The sequence below is a fragment of the Rhizophagus irregularis genome, chromosome 14, assembly GCF_026210795.1.
Source record: "Rhizophagus irregularis chromosome 14, complete sequence".
Lineage (NCBI taxonomy): Eukaryota > Fungi > Glomeromycota > Glomeromycetes > Glomerales > Glomeraceae > Rhizophagus > Rhizophagus irregularis.
The window spans coordinates 4,298,903-4,325,959 of NC_089442.1; the positions used below are offsets into that span (position 1 = coordinate 4,298,903).

General features: G+C 26.3%; 8 protein-coding genes across 8 annotated transcripts; 4 read left to right on the forward strand and 4 right to left on the reverse strand.

The window, feature by feature from the left end:
• Window positions 1-780: 780 nt before the first annotated feature.
• OCT59_006621 (uncharacterized protein) lies at window positions 781-1,284 on the forward strand (the record flags this gene model as incomplete). The annotated part of the gene is made up of 3 exons (XM_066141385.1): window positions 781-980; window positions 1,054-1,103; window positions 1,193-1,284. The coding sequence occupies 3 exons, from the start codon at window positions 781-783 to the stop codon at window positions 1,282-1,284; spliced, it is 342 nt and encodes a 113-aa protein (XP_065998175.1).
• An 8,123-nt stretch (window positions 1,285-9,407) lies between these two features.
• Window positions 9,408-11,081, forward strand: OCT59_006622 (uncharacterized protein; the record flags this gene model as incomplete). The annotated part of the gene is made up of 5 exons (XM_066141386.1): window positions 9,408-9,563; window positions 9,982-10,074; window positions 10,152-10,335; window positions 10,410-10,601; window positions 10,678-11,081. The coding sequence occupies 5 exons, from the start codon at window positions 9,408-9,410 to the stop codon at window positions 11,079-11,081; spliced, it is 1,029 nt and encodes a 342-aa protein (XP_065998176.1).
• Window positions 11,082-11,154: 73 nt separating this feature from the next.
• OCT59_006623 (uncharacterized protein) lies at window positions 11,155-12,039 on the forward strand (the record flags this gene model as incomplete). The annotated part of the gene is made up of 2 exons (XM_066141387.1): window positions 11,155-11,670; window positions 11,785-12,039. 2 exons carry the CDS (start codon window positions 11,155-11,157, stop codon window positions 12,037-12,039), a joined length of 771 nt encoding a protein of 256 aa, XP_065998177.1.
• Window positions 12,040-15,688: 3,649 nt separating this feature from the next.
• Window positions 15,689-16,620, forward strand: OCT59_006624 (uncharacterized protein; the record flags this gene model as incomplete). Its single annotated transcript, XM_066141388.1, has 4 exons — window positions 15,689-15,747; window positions 15,820-15,881; window positions 15,947-16,061; window positions 16,329-16,620. 4 exons carry the CDS (start codon window positions 15,689-15,691, stop codon window positions 16,618-16,620), a joined length of 528 nt encoding a protein of 175 aa, XP_065998178.1.
• Window positions 16,621-17,648: 1,028 nt separating this feature from the next.
• Window positions 17,649-18,473, reverse strand: OCT59_006625 (uncharacterized protein; the record flags this gene model as incomplete). The annotated part of the gene is made up of 3 exons (XM_066141389.1): window positions 17,649-17,845; window positions 17,946-18,234; window positions 18,462-18,473. The coding sequence occupies 3 exons, from the start codon at window positions 18,471-18,473 to the stop codon at window positions 17,649-17,651; spliced, it is 498 nt and encodes a 165-aa protein (XP_065998179.1).
• Window positions 18,474-18,555: 82 nt separating this feature from the next.
• OCT59_006626 (uncharacterized protein) lies at window positions 18,556-18,936 on the reverse strand (the record flags this gene model as incomplete). Its single annotated transcript, XM_066141390.1, has 2 exons — window positions 18,556-18,706; window positions 18,854-18,936. 2 exons carry the CDS (start codon window positions 18,934-18,936, stop codon window positions 18,556-18,558), a joined length of 234 nt encoding a protein of 77 aa, XP_065998180.1.
• Window positions 18,937-21,720: 2,784 nt separating this feature from the next.
• OCT59_006627 (uncharacterized protein) lies at window positions 21,721-23,307 on the reverse strand (the record flags this gene model as incomplete). The annotated part of the gene is made up of 2 exons (XM_025311387.1): window positions 21,721-23,012; window positions 23,082-23,307. The coding sequence occupies 2 exons, from the start codon at window positions 23,305-23,307 to the stop codon at window positions 21,721-21,723; spliced, it is 1,518 nt and encodes a 505-aa protein (XP_025172236.1).
• Window positions 23,308-23,421: 114 nt separating this feature from the next.
• Window positions 23,422-24,417, reverse strand: OCT59_006628 (uncharacterized protein). Its single transcript, XM_025320075.2, has one exon. The coding sequence runs from the start codon at window positions 24,312-24,314 to the stop codon at window positions 23,790-23,792; it is 525 nt and encodes a 174-aa protein (XP_025172235.1). The 5' UTR covers window positions 24,315-24,417; the 3' UTR covers window positions 23,422-23,789.
• Window positions 24,418-27,057: the final 2,640 nt, after the last annotated feature.

Sequence of the window (27,057 nt, forward strand, 5' to 3'; positions counted from 1 at the left end):
TATTTTGTTATATTTTATTTATTATAAGCTTATAAAAAATATCGAAATAGATTAATTGGAACAAAATTTTAATTAACAAACATGTAATTTCAAAATATTATTTAAATTAAAAAATCCTACACATATCGGGTATTATATAACATATTGGTAACCAGTGTTGGAAATTCAGATTTTAAATCATGCAGAATGCGCACATTATTTGAAATTTTTATGTGCGCAAATTCATATGCAATGTGCGGAAATGTGTAAAATATACAAGAATGTGTCAGATATGCAAATTTTTGTGTGCGCAAAGCGCACGCAAAAATTTTTGGTCGCGTGCGGAGTTTTTAAAATTTGTGCGTAGCGCACACTCCGCACATTGAATTTCCAACACTGTTGGTAACTAATAATTTAGATATCGGATACCTGGTAACCAATTAGATACATATCGGGTATATATATATGCATATTAACAACATATTAGGTATCCGATTTGATTTCTAATGTGCAAGATTATATATAAATACTGTATTTTCATGTGGTACTGTCTGATATTCATTTTTGGTTACTGGAAAGCATTATTTATTGATTTATATAGCTAAGTTTATCATGCTCTTAATCTTTAGATTATCAATTATAACGTCATGATTTTCTAAAAAATATTATAAAATAATGGTTTATTCCCCAATTTAACATTTTAACATCAATTTTTTTTTTTTTTCATAAGAGTTTTTTTTAAAAAGATAAAATGTACGTGTTTTTTATTTTTTTTTCCTACATTTTTTTATTTCTATTAAAATGTACAAAAAAAACCATGAACCTAATATTGAAAAACCTGAAAAAAGTAAGACGTTTCGTCACGAAGATGAAAAAATTGAAAAAACTGATAAAAATAAGATATTGTTGTTAGAAGCTCAAAAGATCGCAAGTCAAGTTTATAAAGATGGAATAAAGGAAATTTATAAACTTACTGTTGACGCACTTAAAAAGAATGATTCGTAAGTAAAATAATTAATATAAAAATATAAATAAAAAGAAATTCCTAAATATAATTTTAAATATATTTTTTAGTTATGAAACAGATAAATATATTTCTTCGTTATCTCATATTAGCAATATTAGTAAGAAATTTTTAACAATTCACTTTTGAGAAAAAATGTCCTATCAATTTAGTTATTAATATAAAAATTTCCATTATATTTATTATTAGTAACAACAGCTGCCAAGCACCAACCATACCAACAACCACAACAATTACAACAACAACCACTACAACCGTTACACCAGTCTAGTATTTATTAATTTAATACGAAATTAAAGTTTATAAATTATCTAATGACTTATTATATAAAAATTTTTAAAATTACAAAAACAGGTGATTCATCAAAAATTTTTTGTTTATATTGCTATGGCCCACATTGGCTAGTAAATTGCCACCAAATACCTCCAAAATATAGGGGAAGTTGTATAAAGTGTTGGAAAAGTACCAGGCACCAAGCAAAGGATTGTAAATCTAATAGACAGAAAGAGCCTTGCAAGCTAGAGCTTTTTTTTTATAATTTTTGTAAGTAAAATTTTAAAATTATTATTACTAATTTTTTGAATCTAATTATTTAACTTTTTTCAGATCAGATCGGCTGAATTTTTTTTTTATGTTTAAGTGGGGCAGCCAATTTCTTTTTTTTTGGGTCGGCAAAAAATTTTTTTTCTTTAGTCCAATTGTAATTGGACTTAGGTTGATGGGGTCGAACAGTATTCTGATTGTGGTCAGATGTAAATTTTTTTTTTAGTCCAATTGTAATTGGACTTGGTTCGATGGGGTCGAACAGCATTCTGATTGTGGTCAGATGTTCTTTTCGTAATATATTATAATATTCAATAATGTTTTTTTTATATTTTTTTTATCGTATGAATAATTTTTAATATAATTTTTTTTAAAAAAAAAATAATAAAGTTTTATAAAAATTCCATATATTAGGAATTATTTTGTAATCACAATACATATTTTATTTTTAAAGGAACTTTTATATATAAAACCTACTAAAACACGATCTTTGGCCATGTACGCATAAGAAATTGATGTATTCAATATTAATGTAACGTTTTTTTTAAGCAATGTACTTATAAGAATCAACATTTATATATATATATAGTATCAGTAAAAAAAGAAAGAAATGTTAGTACGTTTCTTTAATATTAAAAGAAACCCCCTCCTCCTCTATTTCTTACATTTCAAGTCTAAGTTCATTCAAAAAGTCTGAAAACCTAAAAAAAAGAAAGAAAGAAATGTTAGTACGTTTCTTTAATATTAAAAGGAAATCTCCCCCTCTATTCCTTACTTTGTTTCTTTAAAATTAACAAAAAGTTCTTCCCCTCCCCTTCTATTTCTTACTACATTCCAATCCAGATTCATTCAAAAATCCAGCGAAAAAAGAAGTCCCGTTATTCTACAAACAAGAGATCCAGCATTCTAAAAAAAAGAATAAATATATATTTAAACGATCTTAAAAATTATTAATGATCAGTCAGATGACTGTCGATTAGATTTTAACCAAATAGAAAAATTTGTGTCACACATAGTACCTCCGATTATTAGAATTTCATACAAATATCGGTGCCCGATATCTATTAGAAATATATTGGTGACTAATAGTTTAGATATCAGGGTCTCAATTTTTAGGAGTATTTTTAATGTGATAAATCGGGTACCTGATATGTAAAAATGCCCGATATATAACTGATTAGTCACTGATATATAGGTACCCGATATGTCCCTGATAGAATCGATTTTGACCAGTGATACACATATCGGATACCTGATATATATTATATAACATACTGGTAACTAATAGTTTAGATATCGGATACCTGATAATTTAACTATATTTGAAGTTTCACATTAAAAATCAAATCGGGTACCCGATATATTGTTAATATGTATATATACCCGATATGTACCTAATTGGTTACCGATATATAGGTACCCGATATGTGTATGATAGATTCTTTTTTGACCTGTGTAGGAAACCTGGACGTGAAATGAAGCTGAACGACCAGGATTTAAAAAAACAAACTATGGTAAGTTCATTTCTTTTATTTTTATTTTTTCTTTTTACTTGAGGAATATAATTAACGTTCTCTTCCTTTTTTTTAAGACAAGGACCAGATCTGAACTAGATTCAAATCAGATTCAAATCAGATTCAAATAGATCTGAACCAGATTCAAATCAAATTAAACCAGATCTGATCAGATTCGGATCAGATCAGATTTAAGTTGAATCTGGTCTAAACTGATCTGTTAGGAACACTAATTACAACTATAAATTACTAGTTATAGTAAACCTTCAGTTCGAACCATTTTTATTTATTATAATAAATATTCACAAAAATAAAAAATTTTTTTATAGTAAATCTTATATTAATACAATAAAAAGTTTCTTTTAATAAAAGTATTTAATTTTTGATTTAAAGTCATAAGAATTTCCAATTCTGTATATATTTAGACCAATAAATTATTTATAATTTTTTTAGAATAAATCTAATTTTAACAACTTGTTACGCATCTTATTTGTAACAACTCCAATTTTATCCAATTAAAATTTAAGATTAAGCGTAATGTAAACAAAAACAAAAGATCAGTCATGTAACTAAGACAAAAGAATTTTTTAAAAATTTCAAGAAACTGCTTATAACTTAAAATTTTGTCTATGAAACTGTTTTAAGTACATTAAGTAAAAGTTTTCCAAATTAAATTTTGCATATAAAAATTTTATTTGTAAGTGCATATTAAATTTATTATTAAAAAAAATAAAAAAAGGATGTTACAAATAAAATATGTAATAAGTTATTACAAATACATTTATTCATTTCTTTATTAATAACAAATATAAATTTATAATATATGTTCTATATAAAATTTAAAAAGTTTATTATATCTAATATTGAGATTTTATTAGTAAGTTTACTATAACAAATAAGATTTATTAATAATAAATGAACTGAAAAAATAAAAAAAATTCACTATAAGCCAAATTTACTAAAATGAATTTTATTATAACAAGTATTAATTATATATAATTTAAAATTTTAAGATACTGAAGTTATAATAATAAAGAAAGAAAATTATTATTAATTATATATAAAAATAGTAAAAATATAGAAATAATAAATTAATAAAAGCGAATTGAAATATATAGAAGTTTATTGGAGTCTATTTGGCTGAAACAAATAGATCTAATAAAATGGACAACATTAATATAAAATTTCATACAATGCTACATTTATGTTAAACATTAGAGTACAGAATAACAATAACAATAATAAAGTTAGTTTAGAAAATATTGATAGTTTTTTACTTAGTCAACGTATTCGATATGAAGAACAACAACAAATAGACTTAGATGCGTTGTATCTTATGTTTCACATTGAAACTCACAATATTAATGGATTGGCAGAAGACAATGCAAAACTTTATAGAATATTAAATTGGATGCAGGAAAACCAAGTGGACATTATGGCTTTAAATGAAACCAATTTAAATCAGAGGAACAGTTTTTTCAAAATGCCTGATAGTTTTAAAGAACAGTTTTATATTTATTAGTCAAGTAAACAATACAACAAAAATAAGGGATCAGAAGTTACGTTAATATGTTCAAGGAAATGGAACAAACATTATTAAGGACATAAAATCCATTCACTATATCTACTCTCGATATACCTTTTATTTAGAAATGTTTTGTTCTGTATCTGAATTATTTACATAGCACCAACAAAAAAAACCAACAATCCTTCACAATACCCTTGAACAATTTAAAAAAGAAATGTGTGATGAAATTATAAGAAAAAAATCAAATAATATAGTATACATATTAATGGGAGACTTTAATTTGATTACAAACGGTCATATAAATCGAACTCCACCATAACATATCTCAAGACCCAAATTTTTTAACAATCTTGAAATACTAGATCTTATAGATTTATATAGGAAACTTAATAAAAAGGAACTAGGGAACACTTGTCATAAAGAAGATGTTAGCACGAGAATAGACCAAATTTGGGTATCAAAAATCTACAGTAATAAACTGTTAAATTTTTCAATTACTCCTTCAACATTCATCACAAGCAGTGACCATGATATTATTACATTAACCATGGACACCTCAGCCCTCATACGGAATAACAGGAAAAATACGGTATATGATAAATTACCCACTGATAATGCCCACATCAGAGTTATATACAATTGTGATAACATCGAAATAGAAACGTGTGATAACTTCTGGCTTAATATAAAAAATCAACTAAATAATCTTGATTAAGATTTTCTCGAAGATAGAGTCAACCTAGCAGAGTATTTCCAGAAAGATATAGATAAATATTGGAAAAAACTCAACGGCATTATAATAAATGCAGTGGATATAAAATTCCCTAAAAAAGTTCTCAGACTTCATAATACCTTTAAACAGTTTAACAAAAAGAAATTGAGACTGGAATGACATACAAATAAATTGCTTCAATTATTATATAACTATTACTATAGCAGTCAACGAATACTTACAAATGAGGATGCCAAATCTCAATAAACAATTAAAATTGCCAAATATAATCAAGACTATGTTACATCAATCGATGACAATAACAAGTATAACATAGACACACATGATATATTTTTGGAAGAATAGTTTGACACTCTTAAAACAAAAGTGAATTATCGCTTATTAAGAGCAGATTACAAAAAAATATAAATCAGCAGAAACGAAGTTTATTAAAGATAAAATAGACAAATGAGTAGAAATTATATGAGAAGATCAAACAACATGGCTGTCAAATTTATTAGATAGAAACACTCACACTAATATAATTATAGATAAGGTGCTAGTAAACAAGAAACCAGGAATTTTGACTAAGAGACTGGCTACAGAACTGGGTGAAGTTAAGAAAGTAGTGGACAATGATTTTGTGAGAATGTTTATTAGGAAAAGAAACACTCTACTGGAAACAATGATACCGCTTTGGCAACAAATTTACGAACCCACAGGTAAATTCAAAGAGACGATTGAATCTACAATAGAGAAGATCACTAAAGAAGAATGAAACAAGACAGTTAAAGAATTAAATAAAAAGTCAGCTGCAGGGTTGTCTGGTATTAATTATAAAATTATTACACAATTACCTGAGGAATTAGTCCACCTTTTGGTCAAATTCAGAAACTTGACGCTACAAACTGGACTTGTATCCATGGCATGGAAAACATCAGTCATTCTCCCCATACCTAAGCTCATCAACTTTGAATACAACATTCTGAATACTCAACCTATTGCATTATTGGATTGTTTTTGAAAAACTTTTACAAAGATGATCATGAACAGGTTGAGCTCTGTATTGAAACGATATAATGTACTTCAGGGCTACAACTATTGCAGTTTACCAGGAGAATGCACAAATGAACCAATACACCTAGTTAACAATTTTATTAAGGATGCTAGGAAAAATAAAAAGGAACTATGGGTCCTCACATAAGACATGAAAAAGGCATTTGATTCAGTTAAGTTAGATGGTTTAAAATGAGCTATGCTTCGTATAAACATTCCGACATTGTTGGTTGAATGGATTATAGCAGAACACTGCTTACTTCTAATAGAGGTTACTTACAAGCTTAAGGTAAAAATTACATAGAAAAGTCAAAAAAAACTGGTTGAATTCATAAGGTAAAATTCTTTATAAATTAAAAAAAGTAAATGTAATTCTGTGGTAAGTTTTTTTTATGTAACTGTTAAGTATATGGTAAAATTAAACAGGATTTTAAAATGTAACTTGTAATTATAAGGTAAAATTTATGATTTCGTAAAATTTATTACTAGTATATACTATTTTTAGCACCGCAAAGTTTATTATACGAATACGTAAAATTTCATTACACAGACATGTAAAATTTATTATACTATTTTTAGTTACAAGTTTATTACACAGACACGTAAAATTTATTATACTATTTTTAGTACAAGTTTATTACACAGACATGTAAAATTTCATTACACAAATACAGACATGTACAAATTTATTACACAAACACGTAAAATTAAAAAAATAAATATGTAAATAAAGAATTTTTTATGGAATTCTGTATAATATAAAAAATTATAAAATAAAACAAAGAACGGAAAGGGTGGGTAGTTGAGGCGGTAGGTAGGATAAATGTTATTTTTTTTATTTTTTTTTTGTCAAAAAATAATATATATATTTGTAACTATTGATCAATTTTGAACTTATTTTAAATAGGAACTTTTTTACATTTTTTTAAAATAATTATATCTAAAAATTAGGCCAATTTTAAAAGAAATAAAAAGTACCAAATGTATAAAATAAATTATGTTTTATATAATCTATAATTATAAATGTTACTGAACTTGTAAGGTAAAAATATATGTGATTTAAAAATGTAACTAGAAAGGTAGTAAAATTACTTAGTAAAAGGAAAATTTGGAGTAAGGTAAATTTACATATAAATCTTAAAAATTTTACGGTGACCTCTATTATCCTATTATACCACTCCTTCCAATATGCAATAATCAACATTAACTCTGTACAGTGGTAATGCATGCCATTATCTGACATTATTGTTAAAGATGTTAGCCTTAATTATTTTTTAAAAAATTTTGAATTACGGCTATAAGATTTTTATAGCCTTAATTAATTACGGCATATAAAAATTTTGTATTACAACACTTTTTTGAATTACGGCTAATATCTTTAATTATTGTTATCCATTTGGGTTTTGGATTCAATGTTTCAATTACAGTATAGAGGGAAGATGCAGTAAACCATACATCTTGGCACGTATTGTTAGACCAATGATCAAATACTTGAACATCCAGTTTATTTTGTTCCATATTTTTGGTATATACAAGTACAAAATGAAAATTCCAACCGCATTTTTCAAAAAACTCTGTTTTGGTCTCACATGCACTTTGAGGTAATTAAGGTTGCTTGCTGAAATCTAGGGGTTTAGGCAAGATGGCGTTTCGCCGAAAAGCGAAATTCTGCCGAAACTATATTAAAATTATATTAAAAAACTGGTGAAACTTTGGAGAAAGGCAAAACTGCTGAAACTTATTATAAATGCCGAAACTGCCAAAACTCTGCCGAAACTATAATAAATCTATAGTAAAATTTTGATGAAACTAATCGTAAGATTTTGAAGAGGTTTAGACAAGCAACCTTAGAGGTAATATTCTCATTTTGTAATCTACAATTATTACAGCACCTTCATCATCCAATTCTTCTAAATTTGTTCATACATGAATATTTAAGTATATTTGCGGACATGATGTGCCATCCATGCTATGAGTTTTTGCTGATATTCATCAAGAATTTCAAAATACTCTTCACTTATTGCTACTTTTAATTTTTCAAAAAAACTAAAAATACTTTCACATTTTGAACAGGTAATTGGATGATTAAGATTACAGTCTCCAAAGGTATGTTATATACAATGACTAATACAGGAATTATGAACTGTGATACCAGCTGCTGTAACCTCCAGTTCTTTTAAATATTCTCAACGTATATATCGATGCAATTCTTGTGATTTTGTTAATAAACGTTTCTAATAAGATAAAATATATTAGAATTCATACTTGCAAATTTTAATAAAATTTATTTTTACCTTTAGAGATTCATTCATAACATGGGCAGAAATAATTACTCCAATATCTCCAAATACCATATAATCACAGTCATTACATGTAGAATATAATCCACCTAAATTTTCTTGGTATACATATTGATCACCTTCAAGTAAAGATGTGTCCGCAATACCCTAATTGTGGATTAATTGCGATTTGCGATATTGCAGAACATTGCAGATTTTGAAGAATAATTATTCGCAAATCTGCAATCGCAAATAATCTGCAAATCCGCAAATAATCTGCAAATCTGCAAATAATCCGCAAATAATCCGCAAATCCGCAAATAATTCGGAATATACAACTAAAGTTTCATGTCAAAAATAAAGAGTTTTGATGTCAAAGTATATCAATACCAAAAAAGCCAAAATTATGATTGACTGTAGATCATCATCACATGATCATTTTTTTTTGTAAAATATTCTCACCAAAGCGAAAAAAAATTTTCTTGCCAGAATACGAGAATATTATTTCCAATAAATAATAATAATATATCAGATTATTCAGCCATAATCAATACACAATTATATATATCATTATACCAAACTCATTCTATCAAACGTATTACAATATACAATTACGTATTAAAACAATCGCATTATCAAATGTTATTATTTGATCAAATAAATAAATATCAGTTTTTACAGTTTTTAGTACCCCAATTGCTTTCTTCCCTCTTCATTTTAAAAATAAAAAATAAAGTATCAGCTTTTAAAATATTGAATAAATATATTAGAAATGTTAAAAACACCCTGTTCAGTTCTCAATTCAAAAATTCGCGGGAAAAAAGTTTATTTACCTGACGATGATGAAAGCTTAATTTCAACAGCACTTTCTCTTGTTTGGACAAAGGTGGATAAAAAAATTGATTCGTATATTTTCGAGCAAGATAGAGTAAGAATGTCATATAAAAAAAATGAAGGTCGTATATATTTTGATCTGGAGGAATCATTGTCAAATTTTACATTTATCGATAAAGTATATGATAATTTTGTCCCCTTCCCCTTTATTTTGTTTCTGTCCATTTTTCAGTTTTGGACAACTTTGTCCACTTTTTTTCGTCTCTGGACAACTTTGTCCACTTTTTTTTCGACTTTGTCCATTTTTTTCGTCTCTGGACAACTTTGTCCACTTTTTTTTTTGTCTTTGTCCGCTTTTTTTTTTCGTCTTGGACAACTTTGTCCACTTTTTTTTTCATTTTTGCCGCTTTTTTTTTCGTCTCTGGACAATTTTGTCCACCTTTTTTTTCGTCTTTTTTTTGTTCCTGGACAACTGTAATTTTATTTTTATTTTTATTTTTTTATTTTTTCAGAATAATCTGGCTGAACTTCAGCATTACAAGTCTCTATATGAATCATATAAAAGTAAATACGAATTAGTTTTGAATCATAATGTTAGATTAGAGGTAAAGTATAAAAATGATATTAATTTTTAATTTATAAAATTTATATCTTACCTTTTTTTGTTAATTTCTAATAATAGAACAAATTGCAAAAGTACTCTACTCCAGTAATGGCAGAAAATACGCGTTCAAGTGACACAGCTGGTACAGCTGATATTGATTCTAATGTTGATGAATCCTTAAAACAATTGTTAAATTATTCAACACCCGAACATTCCCCTTTGAATCTTCAACATCAACTCTTCGCTCATCATTATATCGCGAGTCTAATAACTCAGAACTTGCCCGCGTTATAAACTGTGATTTGGCATTGAACAATCTCACAACTTTTGATACAGCAGAAAATATTTGGGCAAATTTAAATCTGCGATGTATTGAAAAATTTGGTAACCAAAATCACATAAAAAATAATATTACTATTTCAGATATAACGTGGGCCAGCATGACATTGCCAGCTTATCGCAGTTGGAATATGATGAAAAATTATTATTATTATATTAATAGCTGGATAACAAAAATTAATAATTTCTGTAAATCAATATTTGTCAATTATAGAATTATTCTTGATTACAAAACTTTATAATAATTTACATCTTAATTTTATAGGTAATAATAATTCTCAGACTGCTGATATTGCAAATTCAGACTCTATAATAGGAGAATCAAGCTACCATAAAAGTACTGAATTGAATTCACCTCTACAAGCGCCACAAGTAACTAATGAAAGTGCCAAATTGAATTCACTTTCGCAATCGCTACCGGTAGCTAATGAAAGTGCTGAATTGAATTCCCCTCTACAAGCGTCACCTGTAGCTAATAAAAGTGATAAACTGAACGCGTCACCGGTAGCTAATGAAAATAATGAATTGAATTCACCTCCACAAGTGTTACCGATAGCTAATAAAAGCGCCGATAATGAAAGTACCAAATTGAATTCATCTATACAAGCTTCACCGGTAGCAGTACTGGAAAAGTATCGTGGTGAGCACTGTCAACAAAGGCATCAGTAAGATCACCCACATTGAAATTAGCAGAAAAAGTATCGGTGCAGAAGTGTTTAGTATGTAAACACAAACTTCAAAAATGAAAACGCTAGTGGAATCACAAGCATTAGTTTCAGAAGTGTTAGAAGAATCTCAAGAACTAGCATCTACATCAACATCATTAGTAAGAAAATGTAAACTTAACTGTATTGAAATTTCCTCAGATGAGAATGTTGATGAAAGTGACCATGATGATAAAACTATTATGAAAGAAAAGTTGAATTCTGCCCAAATGCTTTTGTTTAAGAAGGAAAAGAAACTACGTGATATTTTGTTAGCATCAAATGATGAGCATCTCGTTACCTCAGAACCATCAAAAACTTCTGCGATATTCAACGCCTTGGCTGAATTGTCAATGGCTGAAAAAATTACAGTTGTCGACGAGAAGTCCGTTATGGACAGAATTAATCAATGGAAAAAACAGGAGTTATGTTGTGAAAGCCTTGTGATAGAGTCAGAGTCTTTCAATTTGCTACATTTAGCATCATTAGTTCAAATTTATGATGATCTTTCAATGCTTGCTGAAAGATTAGAAATTAAAAATACAAAATCCTGGGTGATCTCTTTTATGTGAAATAAGCTTAATATCGATCAAAAAGCTGAACAGAAAAATAGGTTGGGGTGCGACAGATTGCACAAGTTATTTAATGATGGAATAACACCTGCGCAGCTTGCGCAAGCAGGTTGTCGCAAGTGTGATTTTTTTGTAAAGCAAAAATATTATAATATATTTTTGTCTCAAATTCCCGCTCATCAATCAATTACTTCAAGCCAACCAGATGAACGTATCTCTGTAATTATGTCAAATCAAGATTTCACTATACCAGAAGGAAAAAGTGATGTTGTATTTAAATTGAGTTTAAGCGAAGAATTCAGAGATTTAAGGGAGAAGTTTAAAGGAAGTGAGTATATCGAATGGGCATAATACAGATTATTATTTTTATTATTTAGATTAAATTGCAGAACGTAAAATTAGGTATACGCAGTAGATTATGAAATGCAAATTGCAAAATTTTTATTACAATTAAAAAGTTTTATTTTGGGATTTATAATTCTTTTTTAATATTATGTAAAGTGGACAAAATTGTCCAAAAGATATATTACGTAAATTGGGATAAATAATTGTACGCAGCATATAAGATATAACAAATGATTTAATTTTAAAAAATAAAAAGATATATTATGCGAGTTGGGATAAATAAGTGGACAAAATTGTCCAAAAAGATATATTACGAAATAAGTGGACAAAATTTTCCAAAAGATATATTACGAAATAAGTGGACAAAATTTTCCAAAAGATATATTACGAAATAAGTGGACAAAATTGTCCAAAAAGATATATTACGCGAGTTGGAATAAATAAGTTGGACAAAATTGATATATACGCGAGTTGAGATAAATAAGTGGACAAAATTGTCCAAAAAGATATATTACGAAATTAGTGGACAAAATTGTCCAAAAAATAGATCGACTTTATAATATTTAGTATAAAACATACGTATTTTCAAAGTTCAAACTTTATCTATTTTTTTTTTGAAAATACTTTAACTTACTTTTTCTGGTTAACCGAAATTCATTAATACAGTCAACTCCCTCTATAGTCACTCCCGTTATAGTCACATTCTACTATATAGTCACACCAGTTGAATGTTCAAAACACTTTATTATTAAAAACTATCCTATATAGTCACAATCTATCTATAGTCACTATCACACCTATCCTCAAAAATCTTATATTAAAAAGAACCGTTTATAATCACAGTTATATAAGGAATATATTAAATAACTTGGCATCTAATAATCGTACAAAGATGTATCATAGCTTGTTAGAATCGTCTCACTGAGATGAATCGAATGGATGTGGTTTTATCCCTTTGCGATCACTGGCTGATGAGTTATTCAACAAAATGTTAAGCATCGGCATTATTATATTTCTTGATTTACGTTTACTGCGCCATTTAACATTTTGCTAAATTTCTCGGTACCTAGTGATTGTAAAAAGACGATTAATAGCTCGTTGGAATCGCCTCATCGAGACGAATCGAATGGTGGTAAGCTCATCACTCTGTGATCAATATTGACGGAGTTATTAATTAAAAACCATTTAATATTTTTTAATTTCGGAAATTGATCTAGTGATTGGATTTCGATGTATCTTATACCATTAGATTCGTCTCATCAAGACGAATCGAATGGTAGTAAGATTGTCTTTCTAGGATCAATATTAGCAGAGTTATTACACAAAAACCATTAATATTTTTTTAATTTTGGAAATTAATATAGTGATTGGATTTCGATATATTTTATACCATTAGAACCGTCTCATCAAGACGAATCGAATGGTGGTAAGAACGTCTCTCTAAGATCAATATTGGCGGAGTTATTACACAAAAATCATTAATATTTTTTTTAATTTCGGAAATTAATCTAGTGATTGGATTTCGATGTATTTTATACCATTAGAACCGTCTCATCAAGACGAATCGAATGGCAGTAAGATCATCTCTCTATGATTAATATTGGCGGAGTTACGATACAATAAAGTTTTGAGTATAATTTTGGCTAAAATTATGTTAATTTTTGGCCAGAATTATGATATACTAATATAAGAAATTTTTTATATAGTCACATCTCTTTATAATCACCAAATATGGACTGTCCCAAATGTGTGACTATAAAGAGAGTTGACTGTATTCTCAAAATGTAACTATGTAAGTACGTGACTCAACATCCCTGAATACTCCTGAATTTAAACCCGAATTGTTGACAAAATATTTCGCGCTTATTTTCATCATTTCATTAGTCGTTTATTTTTAATATTTTAGGTTCCTAATTTTTCTTTGATAAAATGACAAGTTCAGAACCTTTAGAAAATTTAAGAAAAGGACGTCATTTTACAGAGGTGTGGAATGGACATATGATAAAAGGAATACAGAGGACAAGAGGGCATTACGCTGCGACATGCAGCTATTGTAACTTTTGTTGAAAGGATGGAAAACCTCACGTTTTACGTGAGCACTTAGAAAATCATTGCCGAAAATGTCTGCAAGAAGTGTCATTACAGTTCGCAAAAATTGTAGGTAATGAAATAGCAGAGAACGAAGAAGATGATGAAAGCGAATCAGAATTAACAACTAAAAAACAAAGGCTCAATGATGGCCAAACATCCATCTGATCTTTTTACAAGAATAAAGAATTAGAAAAAGGTTATTGTGATGAAATAAATCGTTCAGTTACAAAAGCTTTCATAATGTGCAATATTCCTTTCAGTATAATTGAAAATCCTTGGTTTATCGATTTGATCAAAACTTTACAACCAGGATATGATCCTCCCTCAAGGCAAGTTTTGAATGGTACTTTATTAGAATCTGAAACATCTCGCGTAAATATATGCATTATGAATGAATTAAGTGCTGACAATAACTTTACTATTGGTAAGATTTTTTAATTTAAATTAAAATGAAGAAATTTTTGTAAAATATTAACAGTTTTGATATGTATTTATGTTCATTAGCGATAGATAGTTGGACCGATCCACATGGGAATAGCCTTTGGGCATTCATGTTAATGATTGGGTCAAAGAAAGAATATCTTTTAAGTCTTGAGGATCTTTCAAATATTCGCCATACAGGAGAGCATTTATCTAACGTTATTGAGAAAGTTATCAATAAAGTGGGAGCCAAAAAGTTTGTTGCTATTGTGTCAGATAATGGCTCGAATGTTGCAGCAGCATGTAAAATAATTACCAACAATTACCCAAATATCATTAATGTGCGATGTATCACGCATTGCGTAAACCTGATAAGCACGTCTATTGTAAAAATAGATGAAGTTAAATATATAGTGAGATGTGCAAACATTCTAACAAAATATTTTAAAAATTCTACCCTTAGATCATCATGGCTCAATGAAACAATCAAAAGTAAAAATATTGAAGGCGGAGGGCTGAAAACTTACGTAGAAACAAGATGGATGACTGTCTATGAATGCACTGGTAAAAAAATGGTCTATCCTACACATATCCTACACATATCTTACATATATCAGGTACTCAAAATGTAGAAAATTATATACAAATAATACACATATCATACACATATCGGGTACTTATATATATAGTATACCTATCAGGTACCTGATATATGTATGATATATATATTAGTACCCGATATGTGTATGATATGTGTATTATTTGTGTATGATTTTCTACATTTTGAGTACCTAATATGTGTAAGATATGTGTAGGATAAATCATTTTTTTACCAGTGATGTGTACATTCTGTGTGGAGATTAAAAGATGCTTTACAGCACGTATGTTAATAAGATGAATTATTTTTTTTTTTAAAAAAAAAATTTAATTTTATTTAAATTAGGTTCTGGAAAATCACGAACACGAAATTTCAAATCAAGCTATTAAAGTTATTTTGAAAAAATGAGGGTTTTTTGACGATGTTCGCGTAATATCAGATATTCTTAAACCGATAAAAGAGGCAATTCTTATGCTTGAAAGAACGTATACTACATTGGCAGATTGTTACCTTTATCTCCTTAGAATTGCAACTTTTTTTAAACAAATGCCAATGAATGATTACCGCTCATTAAAGAATTCTTGTATTAAAGCCTTCAATGAGAGGTAATATTCAAAATAATTTTAGTTTAATAAAAAACTAAATAACTGAAGTAAGTAATCAAATTTCTTTAATAGATACAAAGAATTTGACGAAGATATTTACTTATTGGCTTTCTTTCTCCATCCGCAATATAAAGGTATTACTAATATAAGAAAAAATAATTAAATAAGATAAATAATTTATTCTTTATAAATATTGTAGGAGCGGGTATCTACAATACTCAATTTGAACGTATCCAAAAAACTGCGCTTAATATTTGGAAGAATTTGGGTCATAAGAAAACTTTAGGTTTAGAACTTAAGGCACAGCTTCGCAAGTATTTGGACTAAGATAACCCTTATAGCGCACTATATTCAAATAATGATGGGCCTTTTCAGTGGTGGAACTTAATAATTGATGGGCGCAGCTCATTATCTCGTCTTGCAAAAATTGTTTTTTCAATAACACCACATTCAGCCAGCTGCGAACGCCTTTTTTCAGCCCTTGGATGAATGTTTGGTAAAAGGAGAACAAATTTAAATGTGCAAACCATTGAATGTATGTCCAAAATTTATACTCATAATATTCATTCACTTTCAAATAGTAAAAGATCCTTGAATCACATTGGAAATAGCATATCAAATGACGATGTTCAAAAAATGATAGATAATTTATTTGAAGAGGGAGACATATTAAATGAGAATGAAGATGAAGAGGAGGAATATGAAGAGCCACCCAATATGCAAAAAGAAAGTGTTGACGAGATGTTAAATATCGAACAAGTGATAGATTTGGGACCGTGGGTGTATATTGAATCTTCCGAGATTCCATTCATGTTTAATAATAAATATAATAGTGAAAATGACAACGACTGGAATCCAGAAGAGATTGTTTAGTAATACTAAATTGTAATAAAAACAATTTTATTTTGTAATTACTAATAAAATATAAACAATAAAAATAATGATGATCCTCTACTCGATAAATAATAAAAAGTAGACAATTTTGTCCATTTTGAATCATGTTAATTTAATCTTCGCAATTAAATATAATCAAATTTATTTATATACTAAAAAGTGGACAATTTTGTCCATTTTGAATCATGTTAATTTAATCTTCGCAATTAAATATAACCAAATTTATTTTTTATATACTAAAAAGTGGACAATTTTGTCCATTTTGTAAACTCATAAATCAAATTTATTTATATACTAAAAAGTGGACAATTTTGTCCATTTTGTAAACTCATGAATCATGTTAATTTAATCTTCAAAAGTGGACAATTTTGTCCACTTATTCGCAAATTTGCGATAATGTAAATTATTTGCAGATTTGTGAATTATTTGTGGGTTTACAGATTACTAAGCGCAATTGATTTCCAAAACCCGCAATATTGCGGATTTTGGAAATCAATTGAGGACCCATCTTTACCTTCAAGACATGTCATAAAAGATGTATGACGCATATCATTAAAGTACTCTTCTGCAAATCTTTTCTATAATGCTTTTTTCATGTCTTGTAAGTATTATTTGATTGGTTTTTCTGATTTTGCATCAGTTTTGTATGAACTTATATTGATAAATTCTTTATCATTTAAAAATCTGTCAATTTGTTCAAATATTTCAGGTGTAAATCTTTGTCAGCAAATTATTGGTTTTACAAGCAAGGGGATCCATAACCATTCGATATGCGTACGCTTGCAAGATTCTACAATAGTATGTAAACCAATCTGTATATATTTATTATAAAAACAATATAAAATTTTACATTATTGTATCAGTAATAATTTTTTGCAAATTTTTCATTGTCTTTTTTACATCTAGTTTATTTACATAATTTTAAAAATAAAGGAATAAATAATTCAAGAACATGTATATTAAAATTTTACATATAAAGCAAAACTATAAAATATTACATTCAAATTTTATTTTAGTTTCCCATAGGTAAACTCATTGGAAATTATAGAAAGTATACGTCTTTTTCCATCAGGAGTTTTTTTGATATTAGCAAGTGTATGTTCAAAACACATCCAAAATGTATGTGTTGCGTTTGGTATATTTTTTGGAATATTAGTAAGAAAACCACTTTTATATAAAGCAGCAAATGCTACCTTGTCTACTTCTCCATTTGGTAATTTTGTCCATAATTGACGCCAATAAAAAAATATTTATTTTAGTGTTTGAAGATAAAAAAAATAACAATAAAAATATCACAAATTTACCGACTTTTGATTTTTCAGGTAACCAAGGAGTTATATTTGTTGCACCAACTGCTTTTAGCATGGTTTGCCATGCACTTAATTCACGTTCATTAAATTCATATCTTTTTGGATATATAGCATGCAAAGCAGGTTCTAATTCAATTATTGGATTTTCAGTTTTAACCCAACTTGTAAAAAAATATTTCCAATTAGCATTTGTCAGAGTTCTTCTTTTTACATGATAATCAAATAACCTTTTTAAAATATATTCATCATTCCAGTCATTAAGAGTGCATTGAGTTTGATGCTGCTGAATTAGATTTTTTGTAATTGGATTATCAAAACCATAAAGTTGTGTACTGGTAAATTTTTTCAGTTATCCTGTTTTTTCCCACACTTCATCTGGTGTTGTGCCTTTAAATTGTTTTATTAAAGTAGATTCTCAGTAAATTTCAACAATGCATTATTTTTCCTCAATCCATAATACAAAAATTGACTGCTTTCTTTCATATATATGAAGAAGGGATAATTGAAAACCTGATTTTGCATAACGCCATTTTTTGCGTGAAGAAGTCCCTATACCATAAATAAAAATTATACAATTTTCTACATTAACAGTAATGGGAATATGTTAAATATCTTGTTTTAAAGTTTCAAGGATATTTTTGTCATTCCAACCCATTGCTTGATACCCTGAATAGCGTGTTGAAGTATTGAAACGGTTTTTATAAGCTGTAGAAATAGCCTTTGTAGAATTTAGCTTTGTAACAACATATAAACCACTTTGACAACAATACATTGGCATTAATTTGTTATTACCAGAACCAGTTTATATAGTTAAAATAAAATTTACTTCGTTAAGACAAACTTTAGTCTGTTGTCCCAGCCTAATCGGAAATAAAGTTTCATTTTCATTTGAAATTATTCACCAATAAAAAGAATAAGGTCCATAGTGATGTTTAGGAACTATAGTTCCTGGTTTTATTAAAGTAACACGTAAAGTTTGAGCCATTATGACAGTTTTTAAAGGTTGTCAATGAGAGATTTAAATTTATTACAACTGGTTATAATATATCTTATTCCCAAATTTACTCATATGATCTGATGCCAATCATTTGCAGATCATGACTTAAAGTATTTATAAAATATAAAATTTCTTTAAAAAATGATTTGTAGTATCTAAAATTAACATAATTATAAGTTAATAAATATAAAATAATAATTAATTTATAATAAAAGTAATGTTTATTTTAACAAAAAAATTGTTAGTTTTTTTAAAAGAAAGTATTTTATAATAAAATTAATTATATAATAGGAAATTAGTAATTAATTATTTTAAAATAAGTAATTTATTATAAATATTATATTGTAAAAATAATAATTAGTATATTAGAAAATATTTCTTTTATTATTTTAGTTATAAAAATATTTTTTTATTATTTAATTATCTTATTAGTATTATTTTAAAATAATATATATTGTAAATACAATATATTTTCAATATTTGTTCTTTGTTATTTTTCAAAATAGCAAATTAATAAATATCTTTTTTAATTATAAATATAAATTAAATCCTTTTCAAATTACATTATACTTGATTTATGATAAAAGTAATTATTAAATAAAAGTATAAATGCAAAGTATATAAAAGAAATTTTTAAATTTTAATTGTAAAAATAAAAATTATTAAAGTAAAATAATATTTATTAAAAAATATATATATTTAAATTAAGTAAAATAAAAAATTAATTTATGTAATAAAAAAATCATGTAAATAATGTAATAAGAAATATAATTATTTTTTTTTTTAAAATTTAAATAAGTTTTATTAGAAAATTTTATTTAGTTGAAAGCATTTATATAAATAAAAAATAAATATATATTTTATATGCAATACTTAAATTTTATATTTTGTAATAAATTTATAAAGAAAATTTCTAAGTTTACACAGGGTGTTTGTACACAGGTCATATAAATATAATTTTTAATAGACTAATTTTTTGTTTTATAATTTGAAATTGAATGCTACTGACATTATACTCTTTTACTTTTTATTCTTATTATATTACAGATAAATATATGTATTTTCACCTGCTCTGCAAGTTTACTTAAGGCATTAAAGAGGTTTTGAATGCTGTTTTTAATCTACTAATATGACCTGTGTTTAAACACCCTGTGTACAAATAGAAATTGCCATTTATAAAATAATTTTTTTAAAAATTATATATTATATATATTTTACCTGTTTTAAATGTTATTTTTAATTTATTTGATAATTTTTTTTCAGTTTTTTTTACTAAATTATAAAATAAATTTAATTTTGATTAAAATTTATTCTTTTTTGAAATAAAGATAAGATTTAAGTATTTATATATAGAAGTTGAATTTAAATTTACTTTATATATAAAAAATATATATAAATTTTATTTTATTACTAATTAAATTATTGTATTTTTGAAAAATAAATTAATTTATTAGTTAGAAAATAACCATATTTAACTAAAGAGAAAATTAATTAATAAATAGAAATATAGAATTACATAATTTTTAGTTAAACTTCAAAATTGGATTGTATTAAAATTAATGTAATTTCTTATTATTTAATTAATTTTCTTTTCAGTTAAAATTAGTAATACTATTAGTTATATAAGTAAATTTTATTATTTTATTATTTTTATTTTTTATTTTTTATTATTCTTAAAAAATAGGTTATTTTTATTAAATTCTCTAGTAGGTTAGAATTATATAATAAATCAGTTCTCTACCTGCTAGTAAATATATTTTATAAGCATTGAATTAGGCTAAAAAAAGGAATTAGTGCTTAGTAGTTAGCAGTAACTAATTAAAGTAAAATTTCTGAAAAAAATAAAAATTTCTATCTGTATAATAAATAACAAAAATCTAAACTAAAAAGAAATTAATTTTTCAATAAATAAACTATCCAGCCTCCTAAATGTCACCTTCTGTTTATTACCTTTTCATTATTATCTTCAATTCTATTAAAGTTGTCATTTAGTAATTCTAGGTTTCTTTTTCTTTTTCTTTGAAACTTGTAGTTTTAATTGGAAGGTCCTCATATATAAGTATTGATGGAAATCCGGTTAGTACCTGTGATTTTATTCTTTTAAAAAATTACCTTTTTTAATTAATTAATTAATTAATTATTATTTTTTAACTTAAAATTACTATTCAACTTATTTTATTAAAAAAAATTTACCTTATAAATTTAAATAAATTTATTTTTTTAACTTTTAACTTTTATATAAATCTTATTTTAATGGTATTATCTATTATAAATAACTAAAATTTTATTAAATTAGAAATAATTAAACTATATATAATATTAAAATTAAGAAAAAATGTTTAATTTTACAATATTTTATATATATAAATTATTTATCTAAAGATTTTGGATAAATTTTTATATAATAAATTTAATATCTTTTTTATTAAATTTAATCAATTTTAATATGTAGTAATGCATTTTATATATTTTACTATTATTAAATTTACTATGTAAAAAATTTTTATAATAATAATTAATACAATACTATAATTAAATTACTATAGAAAAAGATTAAAATAATAAATTTTTTTTTTTAATTTAATGCCCCCGTTGGCATATGGATTTCACATAGTACTATAATAACACAATTAATTTTGAATCCACCCACCCGACCTGCAGATATTGAGCATTAAATATTAAAAATAATAAATTAATAATAACTATTTATTCTAATTGAAAATACTATTTAATATATTATTTAATCTATATACAATTATAAAAATAAGTAATTTAATAATTATCCTGCAAAAATAAATTTCTATTGACTGTATTTTTCATTGTAGAAGTAGCACTTCTTACTGGTTTTTTAATTAACCAAGATTTTCTTATACTAGGAATAACAATAGTATTATGACCGCTTTTTATAATTTTATCTTTACCCTTATCACCATTATTATCAGAATTTTCAAAATAATAATTAACATCAGAATCAAAAAATTTCCAATTATCTAAATCTTTAGTATTATTTCTTGACTTTTCAGCAAAATCATCCCAATGAATTAAACTTGTTATACTAGTTGCCATTGTTGAAAAAAGTGATTTTTTAACATCTACTGAAGAATTATTAACACTATACTTTTTTGTACTATTACTATTAATTGTAAATAATGATTTATTAGATTTACTTTTTTGAATAGATTGAGATGAATAAAAATCATCTGATAATTCTCTACTTTTTTGAATTAAACGAGAATTTTGTTCTAAACGGGATGGAATATTATTTACGCGATCATAAGTATTACTATGTTGATTTTGAGTAGATTTTCTGTTCTTTAATGTATCATAAAGAAATATCAATTGGCCAATAAAAGTAAGAACTGGTATAGTAAAATTCCAAGAAATAAAATAATAAAATTGACAAATATTTTTGTTCGCTTCAACTGGATTTTCATTATATTTAAAACCAACAAGAATTCCCTCCAAACCATTTATAAAAAACATTAAAAATACGGCAGCAACAATCCAAGAAAGATTATGAGAAGCATTCTTTAAATTTTTTATTTTCAACTCAGCATCAAAATTTTCATCTCGTCTTCTTTGTAATATATCAATATAATCTTTCAACATAAAAAATAATTTATAGTAAACGTATAATAAAGTTACAAAATATTGAATAGTCCAACAACTCCACGTTAGAGCTTGAATCATAAATATATATTCGGCGTTTTTGTTATCTTTCAAATCTGCAAAATGACCGGTTAACGCAGTGAGTGGAATTATTGTTAATAAAGGACCTATCATTAAATAAATTGCAAGTCCATCGATGAAATATTTATTTGGATTCCATTGAATTCTTAAAGAGTAAGTTGTTTGTTTAAGTATTGGAGTAGAATATATTATACTTATAGGATAAAGAACCGCACATGAAAATCCAAGTAATTTTGGAATATGAATAACTATTTCTGCAAATGTAACGTTTGGAAAAGAATCTGTAATTAATAACATTAATACTATCATTTGACTAAAATTAAATACTCCTACAGCGATATGAAAAGAGTCTTGAGGACGTGGACGAATCAATCCTAATTATGAGATTAAAATATTAATATTAAGTGACGCTTTTTTGGTATTATAGAGAAATTAAACTTTACCTCTTTCTCTTGTTGCAGGAAAAAAAACCGATTGACCTTTTACTTTAACTCGATAATAAAGGAATAATAATGATATTATTACAATAATAAATGTAAATGGGATTAAAACTGTAAGTGCGATAAAATTAAATGTTTCGTTAGGACATCCCTTGAGATTTATTCTACAATCACATGTACAATTATCATCGATGCAATGTTTCGTGAATTCATTATCAATCTTCACCATTTTCCATTTGAAACAAATAAGAAGTCAATTATTAGGGCCAAGTAAGATTAAGGTAATCTTTTATATAAATATATACAATACTAATATATACATATATTAAATGTTATCGCGTAAAAAGATTCTGGAATTCACGAATGTACGTATGCACTTTTATTAATTTTTTTTTTTAAAAAAAAACCTTTTAAATTCTCTATTCTATATATCACGCGCCGCAGGGATGGCTTAATACGCCGATTATCCTAACCAAAAAAGTGATCATAGTAATATTATACGACCACATTTAGAGTAAAATCAAGTAAATCGTATCATCTCAGTCATTCAAATATTCATGAGACGAGAGAGTTCAGAACGAGAATAAGATGGTTTAAATAAAATCATTTATGTTAACTTTAATGATAATCTATATTAAAAAAAAACAAACTATTTATATGATACAAAATGAGATTAAAAAAGAATAATAATAATTTACACGTTTTTAACGTTTAATTGATTGATTGTAAATCGTATCCCTTAATTAGGAATTTTCTTTTTAAAAATTTCCAGAGTTGATTGGCTTTAAGATTTTTACTTGATGAATTATTTAAAAGTAAATTCTTATTTTTAATTGATTCCCCCTTTTTTTGTTGTTTAATATTAAAATTATTTGATGAGCCATTTGAAATATTCTGATTTTCATTAAACGTGTGTTCAAAATCGACAAAATCGTGATTTGTTGAAATTATCTCATTATCTTCGATATTTATGATGTTTTTAGGGAATTTCTTATTCAAATTTGAATTTGAATTTGTCAATCCTTTATCTTGAACATCATCTGATAAATCCGTAATTATAATTGTTGGTAAATTATTCCTTTTATTTTGTTCTTGTTCTCTATTTTTTCTTTTTTTATGTGATTTATTATTTTTAGAATGTTGAGTCGACGAATTTTGTCCTTGTTCTTCGGGTGGAACTAATGAAAAAACAATCTCAGGAACATTATTACCGGTGTTTTTTATTTTACGAACCATTTTTTTTTTTCTGAAATATGGAGATTATATTTATATATTACAGTTTATATTAATATTAATATTATATTTATATTAATATATAATATTATATTATTATTATATATATTATATTATTTTGGAAAAAAAGAATCTGTTTAATTAAATACACATTTATTTTTCGAGGGTTTATATACTTTTTTTTTTCTTGATATAGCGAGCAATCGTTCGTTCAATTAGGAAGTGAAAAAAAAATATTTTATTTCTTTTTTAGAATAATTAAAACAATGAAATTTTTGAAGAATCATTTCTTTATGGAAAGTTCCCATGGAAAACCGGGATGATCACTTGCTTAAAATAGTTAATTTTGAATTACGTATGGTATGAAAGGGAGGAAGAAAATTCGATTTAAATCCTTATAGAATTTCTTATTTAGAAATGTTGCAGAATAATTAAATTATGTTGTAGTCAAAATTATGCCTTTTAACGGCGTTTAGAGGACAGCGCCACAATAATTCCCAAATCAAAATTTGGTGTATATACAATGAATTTTTTTTTTCTCCTGAATTCTTTTTTTTTACTGATTCTTTTGTTAAGCAAAAAAAGATATATAATTACCACTTTGTTTTCACTCTTTTTTTTATTAAGATTAATAAATTATTTTGATTTTATCATAAAAAAACAATCATTTGAATATTTATACAGCTTATATAACAGTATAACAGAATACGTAAGGAACTGTTAATATACAGCTTATATAACAGTAGATCCGTATAACAACATTGTCCTGGGTTTAGGAAGTTTTAGGAAAATAATAAATCGTAATATGGTCACCTAACACACTGGAAAAATTCCTTCGAATTTTCATGTGTATTGATAAATTATTATAATATCTCGCAGAATAATACAGTGCATCAATTCTGTTAAAAGAATTCCAGCACGAATATTTCGCTTCAGGAATTTCGTTACTATATCTCTCATTTTTAATTTTTTCCATATTATAACGTGATGGGGAATAAAAAGAAGTTATAAGAACGCCATAAGAATAATATTGATAAAAGATGAATCATATAAACAATTTTTCTTTTGTTTTTTAAAAAAAGATCACAATCTACAAATAGTCTAATAGCGGCACTCGCCGCATCATCCAATATAATATTGTCGGTTTTGTTGGGTTTGTTGGGTTTTTTGGGGCTGTTCAATACGTTCATGCAATTTTCATATTAAAATACAATAATTGGCACTTGGCAATGCATAAATAAATATGGGGTGACCATCATTTGTATATTAATCATGTTTAATCTGCATGGTTACATTACCATGAGAGTTATTCCTTTTTTAAAATGTTTTACTAGCCCAATCTTATATAAGTGGGGATCGTTAAAATATGGTCATATGATCACTTGATATTGAGAAATATCTTAAATCCTTTTGCCAAATAAAAAGTTTCGTCATTTGTCATAAAAGAACAATGATTTTGCCTCTTAAAATAGAAGAAAGGCGCTTTTATAAAAAAAATTTTATAAAAAAAAATTTTTTAGTTGAAACATTAGCTGACTAAATAATTATATTACCATGAGATTATGTTTTGCGCAGTCGATTTTGATTCTTAAAATAGAAAAAAGGCAACAACAGTAACGTATTTTTTTTTTTATATCAAAAACGCGTCTAATCGTCCAATTCTCATTGGATTACAAAGATCCGTTAAATTCCCGGATATAATATTTTATTTTACAACAGATATGTTGTATGACTAATTTTTACTATAAAATAATTTGATAACCCATCTTTATAATGATTGCAGCCGCTGAATTACAACCAGTTAGGAAATATTGAGATGTCATGAAAGGTTATGTATGTTCATCTCCCTTAAAATTCGTTTTTTTTTTATCATTAAACATGTGCGCTACGCATAAAAAGTACTTGCAACTACCAACTGTCGTAGCACTGCATGTAGTACCCCAGATCTTATTTAAGGAAAGGCTAGATTAGATTGAATGGTACCCTCGGGATTAATATGCGAGAAGAAAGGTACTATACAAGGCGTAAATTGGTCCAAAATATCAAAATTTAGGCCGAATTAGTAGGGGATACTATTCACTTCTCTACTATTTTTTGGGGAATACTGCTGTATACAGCATTATCAGAGTACTCTAAGTATTTAGAACGAGATAAGTTAGAAAAGACTTGGAGGAGGAGTTCATCTAGTGAACAGGTCATTGAAAACTTTGAAATGACCTCTGAAGTCTGAACAGCCGGAATTCGGATAATATTTCAACGTCCCTATTTAATAAACCTGATTATTTTTTAAGGCCATTTGTCATTTGTAATTTAAATTATCAGTTATCTTCATAAGTTCATGCAGATTTTACATACGTAATTGTTATTTAGGTCGGTTATCTCTTATTATATTACTATAATAATAAAATTATTGGATAGTAACGGGAAGTTTATTATAATAATCCCCTATCGCACTAAGTGTCTCTCATGATCACCTTCATACTAATTTTAAAAAATTAGCTGAGTTTATAAATGACCGGAAATCTTCGTTTAGTTATTTCCCGGTCTCATATAGATAGCCGGGAAATTACTAATTTTAGTTTAAAATAGTTAATTTAATAATGAGTGACACACTCCAGGGGATTACCATTTATTTCAGGAAGGGAACATAGGGTTTTTTCCCTTCGGGAAAAAACCCTATTATTCCCAACTCCCCATGAAATAATTGCATGAACGGTCCCGTCAAACCGATAATATTATTATTGGA

Bases quoted from the DNA above. Each gene is read 5' to 3' on its own strand.
- OCT59_006628 (XM_025320075.2), bottom strand. From the start codon at position 24,314: ATGGTTCGTAAAATAAAAAACACCGGTAATAATGTTCCTGAGATTGTT.